Raw genomic sequence first — 13,964 nt, 5'->3', positions numbered from 1 at the left:
GAAAGCCCGAAGTGATGCAGATCTTAGACGTTTACCACTTTGGGGAAACACATGAACAAGCGCATATTGCTGATGAACCTATCAACAAAATCAGGCGAACCTGGGACCGGAACCAATGGTGTTAGATTTCTGGCAGGTGTAAGGTCACACATCAGCACAAAAAGAGGGAAAGTGTTGCATTCACCAGACGAGGATCGATCTTATTTTTTTAATTCCATGCAACTTGTCAGATATTAGATTGTAGGCTTTAAGGTTCTTTAAAATAAAATACTATTCGGAAGTACCTTTGCTACTTTTAAAACAAATATGTGATGTCACTCGTTTGTTCAAACGTCCATTATTTTACAGGAATAGGGAGCTGGTTGTCAATTACGTACACATGAAATTGAGAGAACAATTTTATTTATTTTCCATTGTGATCATTAACACATTTCTCGTGCAGCTCGGAAGGGCGACTGAAAAATAACTTGACACATGAATTGTAATTAAAGATGCAGATTCCGATTTGTTTTTCCAAATAATTTCCCTTTTATCACACTGATATATAGTATTACATGAAGGTTTTGCTTTAAAAAGACACCAATCCGAAGTATTGCATTTTTGTTGTTACTGTGGCCGGTTGTTTGATTTGATGGTGGATATTTTGCCATCTATCTAATTTTCGCTTAAACACTTGCCCCTTCTATTTTGTTTGAAGTGGTACATGTACATATCTGTGTATAGCAATATGTTTCTCTACATTCTCCGTCTAACGGTTTAAATGCCCGATTTACCTTGTGAAAAAGGATTTTATTGAAACAATATTGTGTAGTTCACTATTGAATTTCAATTTAGATTGCAACTGTTGCAGACCTTTGTCATTCATGTGGGCAGAGGACGATATACCTCCCCCCCCCCCCCCCTCCATCCCATTAAAGAACTTACAATCTTTAATCAAATTGAAGAGGTGGGCATCATGATCAATTGAAAGACGGAGAGGCTATCACTGCAGCGATCTAAGACACCGACGAACATTAATATGTGTTTATGTCCTCACAAGAGGCTAACGAGGCGTAGCGATGGAATTATCTATAGAATCAAAAGCACAATCCTTTCTGAATTTCTAAATAAATTAACATATATACGTTCTTACGTTTTCATTATAATGCAGTTGATATCCAAGAAAACCATTTGGGGTTATTGTCAGCTACGCAGTCTCATACGTATGTAGTCACGTGACCATATATGTAACCTGTACATGTATATAAGTAGGCATATCTCAGATGGAAACGTCAGTCGCCTTGACGTCACCTCTCCAGTCAGCTTTTGTTCATCAGACATGATCATGAAGGTAAGGGCGTACAAAGTGTATATTACCCAATTTTGTAATATCCGAAGTTCACTCCTTCCTATCCATTGGTGGGCGGTTGGGTAGCCAAGTGGTTAAAGCGTTTGCTCTTCGCGCCGAAGACCCGGGTTCGATTTCCGACATGGGTACAATGTGTGAAGCCCATTTATGGTGTCCCCCGCCGTGATATTGCTGGAATATTGCTAAAAGCCGCTTAAAACCATACTTACTCACTCACTCACTTACTCCTATCCGTTGTCTTCTTTTGTTGTCTTTCGTGTTTGTTATTATTTCGATTATTGTAGGTGCACCATTGTAGATGCCCTAGTTTTTATGTTTGACCTATTTAAAAAAATTACGTCTCGATTCATGATTTTATTATGTTGATAAGTGTAGATACTTGTGGTGTATGACGTTTATATTTACAATATACGGTACGAGTATTCTCTTACAACGGTTTTGGAGATCTTGCTCCCTTGAAAACCCGTTTAAATGTTCTGAAATATGGTGTTTATAAGTTTATTCAAATAGTATTGGTTATATTGGATATTATTTGGAAGAGTGGGTGAGAGTATGGTTTTAGCAATATTCCAGCAATATCACGACAGGGGACACCAGAAATCGACTTCACACATTGTACCCATGTCAGGAATCGAACCCGGGTCTTCGGCGTGACGAGCGAACGCTTTAACCATTTAAATATTATATATAAATATTATGAATATTATTTAAATATTATAACGTTATAATATGTACGCACAATAGAGAAAGAAATGCCGATCATGACGAAATATACTTTTGACTTAACGTATGTTAGACATCTAGCTGGGACAATTTGAACAGTTTGAACATCATCTTTTTCATATATACTCACAATAACGAAAGAAATCCCGATATGATGAAAATATTTATTTTTGAAATTATAGTGTAAACATCCAATAAAGACAAAAATGCCGGATAGGATTAACCGTCTTTTCTTAATTTTACATGCATGTTAAACATATTGTATTAGGAACTATTTGGAAAAATATGTTAGAGCATCAACTTTTTATGATTAATATCAGCTCACACTGAAAAAGAACGCTGATTAAGATGAAAGTAATTCTTGAAGTTTTAAGAGTGCGACACACATAGTGTTAACATAATTATTCTTATTCTTTATTTTTTTTATAATTTTAGTGTGTCGTAGCTGTGTTGTCCGTGCTGGTATGCTCTGGCCTGGCCCAGGTGCCCCTCCGTGGGAAAGGACTCCTTGGAGTTGGATCTTTCGGTGTTGGCTTCAACAATGGAGGCATTGCTGGTAAAGGCTATGGCTACAACCCATACAACAGTAACTATGGTTATGGGCACGGAGCTGGTCTTGTCGGACACGGACCTTTTGTCGGCCACGTTGGCTCCTTCGCAGGACATGGTCCTTCTATTGCTGGTCACGGTGTTGCAGGACACGGTATTGCTGGTACAGGACATGGCTACGGCTACGGTTACAACCCTTACAACAACTATGGATACGGGAAAGGCGTTGCCAATGTTGCCGGACATGGAGCTGGCCTTGTAGGACACGGAACCTTCTCAGGGGTTGGTTCCTTTGTAGGAAATGGTCCTTTTGTTGCTGGACACGGCGTTGCTGGTAAGGGACACGGTTACGGCTACAACCCCTACAACAACTACGGTTACGGCAAGGTATTGGGTGCACCTGGCAGCTTCGTCAGCGGGCATGGAATTGGTCTTGTAGGACATGGACCTTTCGTCGGCCATGTTGGTTCCTTTGGTGGACATGGTGTTGCTGGACATGGTCCTTTCGTGGGGAATGGAATTAACGGAAATCGTGGTTTCATTGCTGGACATGGACCTTTCGTCAGACATGGAGTTGCTGGCCACGGCGTTTATTAACATGCCTTTATTGCATAAGGTGTAGTCCCTTCGTCTTAATCACCGTAACCAAAGTCGTTTGTGATGCCTGATGTATGAATGTGTTTATACTACATTGTATTTGTTCATCTGTTTATGAGACAATAAACACCTTATGATATATGATGTAGTACTATTTATCTGTCAAAGGTAGCTATAGCGATACATGATACATGACCACTGACCACGTCACATGTCAAATATCGAGGAAGCCTAACATGTTGCCACAAAACACAAATATGTTTTGCGGCGATATCCGTGGCTTGTCTAATAACACACTTAAAACAATAACACAAAATGTACGTTCTTATTCGTCAAATCTTTTCGACTGCATCCTGTTACCGTTTTAGCAAACACAATTGGAATAACGATACGATGAAATGTCGAAATGCTGGTAGTCTTATTTAGTGAGGTTGTTTGTTCTTGTTTATCCGAAGGAACATGCGAACTTGTGGACTACAGTGGAATTACTTTTCTGAACAAGCCACCAGTTTAATAACTACATCTTTGCAGATAAACCCAGTGACGCTAGAAATATCACGATAGGGTAAATAACAGGGACAAAACCCTGTCCATAAGCATGATAAATCCCTGTCCATAAGCATGAGAAAACCCTGTCCATTAGCATTAGAAATCCCTGTCCATTAGCATGCATGAGAAAACCCTGCCCATTAGCATGCATGAGAAAACCCTGTCCGTAAGCATGCATGAGAAAACCCTGTCCATAAGCATGCATGAGAAAACCCTGTCCATAAGCATGCATGAGAAAACCCTGCCCATTAGCATGAGAAAACCCTGTCCATAAGCATGCATGAGAAAACCCTGTCCATAAGCATGCATGAGAAAACCCTGCCCATTAGCATGAGAAAACCCTGCCCATTAGCATGAGAAAACCCTGTCCATAAGCATGCATGAGAAAACCCTGTCCATAAGCATGAGGAATTCCTGTCCATAAGCATGAGGAATTCCTGTCCATAAGCATTAGAAATCCCTGTCCATTAGCATGAGGAATCCCTGTCCATAAGCATGAGAAAACCCTGCCCATAAGCATGAGGAATCCCTGTCCATAAGCATGGGAAATCCCTGTCAAAAGCAAAGTCGATCGTACGATTCTGACTACATCATGAGGATAATTGCGTTTATGAATCGCAATATAGAGACGATACCAAGTGTTCGCGAAGAGGTGAGCACATCCTGCCCCACCGGTGGCACCCCGTCACAAACACATGCAAAGATAGGAAAAAAACACGACAGGCAAAAAAGTCAGAATAGGCAATTGCATCATTATTCAGATATCATTTTTGTTCCTGATACGTCAAATTTGGACATGTCCTTCACATGTCTACCATCAAACTTTCTGAAAGGTTAAGTAAGGCATTGAATGGTGTGACAACGTTTGAGCAAGAGTTGTATGACTTTCTGTGAAAACTTTGTAGACAGAGTAGGTTTGATTGTACGTCAAAAGTTGTAAAATATAAACACCAATTTAGGCTGGGGCTGCGGGGCTGTAGCTCGGCCTAAAGGGAAAGTTAAAGTGATCCCTATTGTCATACAGTCTTGGGGATAGTTACTTTTTGTTATTCTGAAATCGTTATGCATAGACATAATATGAAACAGATAGGTCAGTTTTAATGATCTCTTTTCTAGTTCAGGGTGGAATTGGCTATGTCCATTATTGAAAGATATCAGATCATCGCAATACACGAAGCTTTAGTCAAACTTCTTGGCCAAATTCCTTTGTTTTGATTTTGCCAATCCGCAGAGAAATTCTAACTCGTATGCATAATTTCACGAAGATGTTACTATGACAAAATTCAGCACTTCATATATTGTTTCACTTTCACTTCAGAGTGTTTTTAGATTTTAGATTTTTTTTGTTTTATTTTCCATCATCTATTAGAATTCAGTATCATATAAAACTGCAAAAAAGATGATTATGTTTGGGTAACAACTGGGATTTAAGTACAACATTTCTACCCATAGGTGTCAAGGCTCTCTTTTCCCACATTTTCATTTCCTTTTCTATCTTATCAAAGTTGTTTGTTTTGTTTAAATTAACCACATTTTCCAAATCAACATCAAAATCTATGCCCAATAACTTAAACTGAGTTTGTGACCAGTTACAATTCCAGTCCTCATACAATTTATATCTTCATCGTTATTTTTTACCTATCTATATCAACTTGTTTTTTGAGCATTTACTTTCAATCAACAAAACCGGGCAAATAAATTTAACGTACTCATTGAGGTATCGAGGCTTTCTTCAATTCAACTTAAACTTCATGTAGTATCATCTGCAAATTATGCAATTAGAGTTTTGATATTATCCATCTGTATACCTTTTATTTTGTTATTATTTCTTATCATTATTGCTAAGATTTCGGCACAAAGAATAGAGATATATGGTGATATCGGATCCCCCCTGGCGACAACCGAACGTTGAATACTTGGTCCAATTTTTTTAAAAGTTAGTACATTATGCATAAATTTCTTTCCACAGAATCAAATGGTTTTTTTCCAAAATCAATTAATAACAATAAACCTGGTATTTGGTAAAATTCAGTATATTCCATCACGTCATAAATAATTCTTGTAACCTCTCCTATATATCTACCAGCAACAAAACCTTTTTGATCCTATTGAACTATTAAAGGCCCAGGATAAACATGTTATATTCTGTTTGCAACTGACGCTGCAGCTAACTTATAAGATGTGTTAAGAGGGGAGATGGGGCGCCAATTCTTTAAAAATGATTTTGGTTTATTTTCTTTTGGAATACATGTTATCAATCCTTCTTTTGGGGTATATTGATAGAGATCCATTTCTATAAGAATATTTTAGAGCATTTATTAAATATCTATGAAGATCCACCCAAAAGAATTTTTTAAATTCTGCTGAAAACCATACTTGGCCAGGGCTTTTATTATTTTTCATTTTTTTTCAATGCTTTAAGTACCTCATCGTAAGTCAATTCTCCCTCAAGAGAAAATGCTATATCATCATCGAGTCTTGGCACACGGGTATCAGAAAATAGGTTTTCTAAATCAATCTGTGTGCAATCTTCAGTTTTATACAATTTCTGATAATAGTCTCTGACTTCTTGAATTAGTTCATCTTGTTTGTATATTTGTGTCCCATCTCAATTTTCAAGTAATGCTATGGATTTGTTTAAACAGTTTCTATATTTTAGTTGCAGAAAATATTTTGAGGGTTTTTCACCTTGTTCTATCCATTTGGCCTTTGATCTTATAAACGAGCCTTCAGTTCTTTTTCTATGCACATTTTCCAATTCTAGTTTAGCTGCATTTAATTGTTCCATTAATTCTCCCATCTCTCCTGTCTGTATTTTGTTCTCCTAACTTATTTTCAAGCCGATTTAAATCTTGTTCTAATCTTGATTCCAAAGCTAAGTTTTCTTTTTTACATGTTGATGAGAATAATATTGAGCTTCCCCTAATATTTAAAAGTATCATTTCCCAAAGTAGTTGGTCATCAATTGTAAATACTCTCTCACTTTTAGCCGTATTGTCTTCATATTGATCTGGAGTATCATTAATTGCTTTTTTAAACCATTGTAACAAAGTGTTTATCTTTCAAAAGTGAGTTAATACATTTCCAAAAGCCTTTTCCCCTTTGTATATCTGAAAGTTAAACAGTAGCAGATATAATAGAATGGTCAGAATTTATACTGGGTATCATATCACTGCCTTCAACTTACAGTAGCACATTGTATGGGCCTAATAAATAATCCAAATGAGCTTGCTTTATTGGTGTGGGTTGTAGCCAGGTGTATCTTCTTGCAGATGGATATAATTCTTGCCATGGGTCTTCAGGATCTAAATTATCAATTGTCTCCAAAGTTTTTGGTTAATAGTTTTATAAATGTCTTTATCGTGATCGATTATTTAATTCCAATCACCACATGTAATGATTCTTTCTCCTGTTAATTCTACTGCTAGATCCTTTAAAAAAAAAAATTCTAGTTTGTCCGAATTTGTTCCATATAAGTTAATTATGGTATATATTTTATCATCAATGATAACACCTAATGCCACAAAGTTACCTTCATCTGTATCTATAATTGAATGCATAACCTTGAATTCAAAATTGTTATTGAATAAAATAGCAGTTACCATGATTGCATTGCTTTTAAAAGGACAAATATAACATTCTTTATAACCTCATTGCTGCCTAATTATTTGTACTTGATCAACTGTGAAATGTACATCTTGTAGACAGTAAATCTGTTTTGTTTTTATTTTTACAAATATCTAAATACTTGTTTCCTTTTAAAAGTATTATTTAAGCCTCTACAATTGAGTGATAATATCTTAAATTTCCCCTTTTTGTATTTTGTCATAAATTAATATTTTGCCATAATAAATAAGTATAGTTTTGTCTCTGTTGTGTATATTTGCACACTGCAGGTTTGGATGGAAAAACGTTGATAGATGACAGATGACCGATTTAATGATTTCCCAAACTGTCCTGATTCCTTGAAAATAGAGATGTAGCTATATATATGGTAACCATGTTTAGGACAAATGCTTCATATATTAAGGAATGACGTTTGTCGTGTGGCCAAGTCGTGTACAGCTGTTTTGACATAATTAAAGTTGGTTCATATTTTTTGTGAGATTATTGATGAAACAACATTCATGAAGGTAGTTTAAGTTAGTTCTGTTTTCCATGGAACAGAAACCAATCCAGACGACTCAGCTAGATGCATAGAAGGGATAGAAGGGACAGTTATGGTTCAAAATACATTACGATTAATGTAGGGATAATGGTCGCCAATAATATAAATACTTCAATACCTCTGATAAGTTTTGAAATAAAATAGACACTCCGTAGTCCCAAACCCATTGAAAACCGTTACATTAGCATTGTGGTGTAGTGAAATATAGAGTGCCTATTTCTTTCGGGATTTTATTACTGGGTGAGGTTTTGAGCCTTTAAAGGGGTGAAAGATCGAACGAAAGAATGTTAGTGGCTCGTCATACAAATCGGGATTACGGACAGGTATACACTACTAAGCACGGCCGCTGAGGCCTAAGAGACACCATGAATTTAATTGAAAATATGCCTATCTTTCTGTTTTTTGGTTTCCTTAAAGTCATTATTACGTTTTCATCAGCTTTTATGTTTCAACTGTGGAACTGTGATATAATAACGAAACCCTTTCCTGTACATGTGTTCGATCTATGATGTTTAGGGCAAAACAACGTCCCCTAATGTTTGTTAAATGTTAGATATTATCATCACTCAAGATGAATCTGGAAGAGTTGGGTGTTACGTCTCCTTTAGCATTAATCAAACCATATATCTGGTTCGAATGGGTTATAAATATTATGTATATTGTGGTTATTCAGTTACTATTTTTCACCAAACTACAACACAAAGCTATACAGTCACTCCAGCAGCAGTGCAAAAAGCGCATCGATATTTGATGTGGCTAAAATGAGTGGATGAAAGTGAGAAGGGTCTTACGCAGTGTTTTGCCATGTTCCAGCCATGTCATGGGGAGACACATTGTTTCCATGCTTGAAATCGAGCCCGGGCGTCTGGCGTTATTGGCCAACACTAAGCTACCATACCGCCTTCGGGAAGATGAAAAACTAGAAAGTGCTCATATATGACATCATATTTTTTTTTATTTACAAAGATCAACCCATAACACTTCATTCGTGACCAATGCCGTGCCCAAAGGAGGACCCCTGTCCTCCAAAGAGACCGGCAAAGCCATGACCACCAATAAGACCACGCCCTCCAAAACCTCCAAAAAGACTATGTCCTCCCAGGCCCCCGAAAGCTCCGTGTCCAGCTACCCCATGTCCGCCAAGGATTGACCCAGACCCTCCTAAGCCATGTCTACCGACGAAGGGACCAAACTCTCCGAAACCCTGTCTGCCGAAGATTGAGCCAGCCCCTCCGAATCCATGTCCGCCGACGAAGGGACCAGTGTGACCAAAGCCATGACCACCGACGAAGGCACCAGACGCTCCGAAACCCTGTCTGCCGAAGATTGAGCCAGCTCCTCCGAAACCATGTCCGCCGACGAAGGGACCAGCATGACCAACTCCATGTCCAAAACCACGTCCGCCGATAAAGGGACCGGCATTTCCAAATCCATGTCCACCAACGAAGGAACCAGCATGGCCAACACCGTTTCCGAAGCCATGGCCAGCGAAAGGCCCGTGGCCATTGCCGTTGCCGTAGTTGTTGTAGCCTTTGTAGCTGTAGGTATAGCGTCCGTGACCAGAACCGAGGCCTCTTCCGAAACCGAAACCGTTACCTTGGAAACCGCCTCCAAGGAGACCATGACCATTCAGAGGAAAGCCAGCATGAGCACATGCGCAAAGAGCGGCGAGCAAAACGGCAACGATCTGAATCAAAATAAATGTTTTATTCTATTGATGATTCTAATAGCAGATAAATTCAATAAGAAAAAATTGTATTGTTTCAATCAAATCAACCCATACAAGTAAAAAAAAATCATATTTTGAAGATGTTATAAGATATGTGATGAAAGGTGTACGGATTTATCAGAATTGAACTGACTTGGATAAGGACATCGAAATTGAAAGTTTAGGCCGCGTTCAGAAATATTCCAGCAATACTGATACCAACACCAAGAGTTTTACACAATATACCACTTCTGGGACTAAAAAACACTGAACACTGTGCAGACCATCGCCTACAAGCCTAGAAGAATGGCCCATGAAACAATGGACAGCCAAAATCAGATATCTTACCTGCATGGTTGAGTGTTGGGACGGTGCTCGCTGTTATGAAGCCCGAATCTCGAGATGGTGTGATGATCAGCTGAGCCCGATGACTCTTATATACACAGCACCTGTACAGTAAAGTAATAGCAGCCATCCGTATCCTTTTGTTATGATAATATGAATCAGCGATGGTGGTTGTGACCTCTCACAGATGAAAGCACCCTGCGGTTTTAGAACCCAAAGGTAATGATCACAAGCAATGTCTGATTAATATTTGATCAGGAATGCAATAAAGTTTAGAGAGAGCAGTATCTGGGATGAATACTCAATTGTTACTATTCATATATAGGTTCAAGAAGCACCTTAATTTTCATATTGATAATTGAAAGGTATGACTCTGTAGCCATGTCATGGACAACATATGTACTGAATTTAGAGCATTGAAAGGTCTATTCACACACAGAATGTTGTTTGTTGTTTATTGTATAGCAATATTCTCGTATTATGACATTGACTTGAAAATATTCGAGTCGGGATTTGACAATCTAGTGACTGATATTGTGAGCAACGATCTATGCCTTTGGGGTACGATGACACGCAATCAACCACGTCAAGAATCCCTACCGTCCGATTCATATGGTCATCTCTTGGGACCAAGATACATTGTATCGTAACTGTGTGTGAATGTAGTTTTTGTGTCATGAAATAAACTGTATTTAAAAGGAAATATTTCATCTAGAAAACATGATTTTGTTCATATATTTTCAGATTATAATCAGGTTAGAAATTGTGTTGAAGTAGTGACACCAATGTTATTCACTTGGTTGAGCATCTTGTGTCGACGTCTTTTCCAACTGTATACTATCTCCTTTACCAACAATGCCAGTCACTGTCAAGTAGGACATGATACAATGTATCGTCATTGTTGGGCAGACAGAGGTGATATGCGGCTATTTATTTGTTTTCAATCTCACACTTTAGCCGGTGAAGCCATCTTATGTTGTTACATATAGGTCACAGATGTTGATAAAGGATGTAAATTACAATGACAACGCCAGAGAACAACCAGTCTCAATTATTTTCAGAAACAGATTCCAATGAGCGTGAAAGGCAAAATAGCCGTGAAAGTTATATGAATGGATCACTGAAACTGATACCAGGTGTTCGCGAACACCGATACAAACAGGGAACGTCCCTAAACCTCATGTAGGTAGTCATGTACTTTAAGTTTGGTATAAAACCATGTAGATAAAATCACAATATTATCCTAAAACCGGTATAGAAAGTCGAACTGTATCATTCTCTTACAAACCCCCTGTCTTGTCTGCACGTTGAATGTTGTAATTACATATGTACGCCGAGAACACGAGTTAGTTATAAAGGATGTGTTAAATAAGTTGTTTTCCAATTGGTTCTATATATTGTTTGTAAAAATAAATTCAGGTTTTTTGTATAAAAGTGTCAATAATGGTTGCTTCCTCTTCCAGTTTTAATTTGCTTCACTAGGTGTATACATCTATCAAAAATGCATTCATGTTTTTTTGGTACTCTGTACTCTCACATTTATACGTAGATTAAAATACACACATGTACAATGTATATAAAAAAGGACACACAGTTCACCTTTTGAGTTTCGATCTGCCTTTGTGTACATAGCAAGTATGAAGGACCAGATATATTGTGCGAATAAAAGCGTATATTCACTTCAAAACCCAAAGTAAATTCTCGTTAATATGTACATGTATGCGCTTGTGTGTTGTGTCGGGGATGGGGTGAGGACGAATATTCATTTAGAATATGGTTAAATGAGTATTTTACTTAATAATATATATTGTAGCTGTCTCTTAACTTGACCACCATCAATTCTTAATATAAAATCTCACGAATCATCATTGTCACAGCTTAACACTCTATACCATTCAATCAAAGCAAGAAATTCAATGACAATGATACTAGATGAATATATGTGGTTATTCATTAATATTGTGGGGAAATAAAAACGACACTGTGTCAGATACAAGAGACTGAATATTCGATTCCGCTGACTGATGAACTCGTTAAGGTAACATTTAATGTTAAGATTCGCTCGCTGTGTAGAAGACTCGGGTACCCACGTGGGTACAATATATGAGAACACTTTTTACTGTCACGTCCTGGAATTCCTGGGCTATAACCAGAGACGTCATAAAACTCTACTTAATCACTTACTTGCGTTTTCCTATGACAATCACATTATTTTCAAATGGATTTAGTATGTTACTGCGTCTGATGCATGATCTCATGACCAATTGAAAATGTATAACTGCAATATACAGAAATAATATTGTAACCACTGCATCATTTAACTTATACGCCATGTTGTATCTCACATTGATTTCCTGATTCACCAAGAGCACATAGTTATTAAAAACAACATGCATTCATGCTCTAAAGTCATTTGGTTTTAAATTACCAAACGTTTATGAAATTTAGTATTAACAATATTTCGAAGCTAAAGAAATCCATTCAATTCCAAATCTCATTAATACATATATACATGTGCGATTTGAAACTAGAGCTAGCTCTGTGAGGGAAATTAATTCTAATATTAATCAGTTTTTCTTCCATATACATGTTTCATGCAAGATCAAGTCAACTATTAAGAACAGTCTTTTGAGCTTCGCGAAATGCTGTGAATATTCATCATAGTTTATTGCTGTTTGACCGTAAATGAATAAATTTATTATCCGTAACTTTGTATTTAACATAACAATAGAGGGTTGAAGGAAAGCAATAATTTATTCGTGATTTGTGTCTATATATGAGCGCTCGTTTCAACAAGTCTTCAAACCTTTCTTCGCTTCTCATCAAAGAACATTGCCAGATTCTGATCTCAACCATGAAGGTACGGTATTTGCATTTGGGTAGTCTAATGTCCGAGATAAATGCGCTTCACAATTGTGGAAATGGACCTCTCCGAACTTTCTGCTTAGACCATATACTCATGTTCAAATGTCCGAAAAACGCCTCATGAAAACCTCCACAATCCTTCTTCATATTGACACATTTTATCCTTACCAATGCATTAACTGTTGCTGTTATAAGTCCCAAACATGCAATCGTTTAAATGAACACATTTTAGTTCTCCTTCACATGTACACATCTGATAACTTTTCTAAAACATGATAATTCTGAAAGTTTAATTGTACAGATCATGTGGGCCAAAAGGAACGGCGTTAAACCCAACTCACTGATTATCTCCATTTGAATGAAGAAATAATACTATTTCACCCTTTGGCATTAAATACTTTCTTAAATAACAAGTGTATAATATGATAAAAGAGACACTTATTTTGTTTTTTTTTGCAGTCAATTGCAGCATTGCTCGCTGTATTTTGCGCATGTGCACATGCTGGATTTCCTCTGACTGGAAACGGTCTCCTTGGGGTTGGTTTCCGTGGTAACAGAGGCCTAGGAGGCCTCGGCGGTAATGGTTACGGCTACTACCCTTACAGCTACAACGGCTACAACAACTACGGCTACGGCAATGGTCATGGACCTTTCGCTGGACATGGTTTTGGGCAGGGCGTTGGACATGCTGGTTCCTTTCTCGGCGGACATAGCTTTGGGGGGATCGGTTCCTTCGTCGGCGGACATGGCTTAGGAGTTGCTGGTCCCTTCGTCGGCGGACATGGCGTCGGAGTTGCTGGTCCCTTCGTCGGTGGACATGGAGTAGGCGGACATGGGGCTTTCAGTGGCCATGGAGTAGGCGGATTTGGAGGTTTTGGAGGACGTGGTCTTGTTGGCGGACATGGAATAGGCGGACATGGAGCTTTCAGTGGATATGGAGGTTTTGGAGGACGTGGTCTTGGTGGCGCACAAGGTTTCGCTGGTCATGGTCTTAATGGTGGTAATGGCCTTGTCGGCGGACAGGGCCTCTTCGTTGGACATGGCGTTGGACATTATTAAATGTGTATTACCATGATCATATATAATCATTATGTTAAATTGTTGATGTATAT

General features: G+C 38.0%; 2 protein-coding genes across 2 annotated transcripts; one reads left to right on the top strand and one right to left on the bottom strand.

The window, feature by feature from the left end:
- The first annotated feature begins 1,324 nt into the window (after positions 1-1,324).
- Positions 1,325-3,217, top strand: LOC139451077 (uncharacterized). Its single transcript, XM_071232875.1, has 3 exons — positions 1,325-1,330; positions 2,507-2,753; positions 2,790-3,217. Exons 1-3 carry the CDS (start codon positions 1,325-1,327, stop codon positions 3,215-3,217), a joined length of 681 nt encoding a protein of 226 aa, XP_071088976.1.
- A 5,699-nt stretch (positions 3,218-8,916) lies between these two features.
- Positions 8,917-13,599, bottom strand: LOC139451076 (uncharacterized). The gene is made up of 2 exons (XM_071232874.1): positions 13,456-13,599; positions 8,917-9,621 (listed from the first exon to the last, which is right to left on the bottom strand). Exons 1-2 carry the CDS (start codon positions 13,597-13,599, stop codon positions 8,917-8,919), a joined length of 849 nt encoding a protein of 282 aa, XP_071088975.1.
- Between the last annotated feature and the right edge of the window lie 365 nt (positions 13,600-13,964).

Source organism: Haliotis cracherodii, unplaced genomic scaffold (genome assembly GCF_022045235.1).
Source record: "Haliotis cracherodii isolate W230 unplaced genomic scaffold, xgHalCrac1.p SCAF_8, whole genome shotgun sequence".
NCBI classification, from domain to species: domain Eukaryota; kingdom Metazoa; phylum Mollusca; class Gastropoda; order Lepetellida; family Haliotidae; genus Haliotis; species Haliotis cracherodii.
This window is presented reverse-complemented; position numbering and strand designations above follow the sequence as displayed.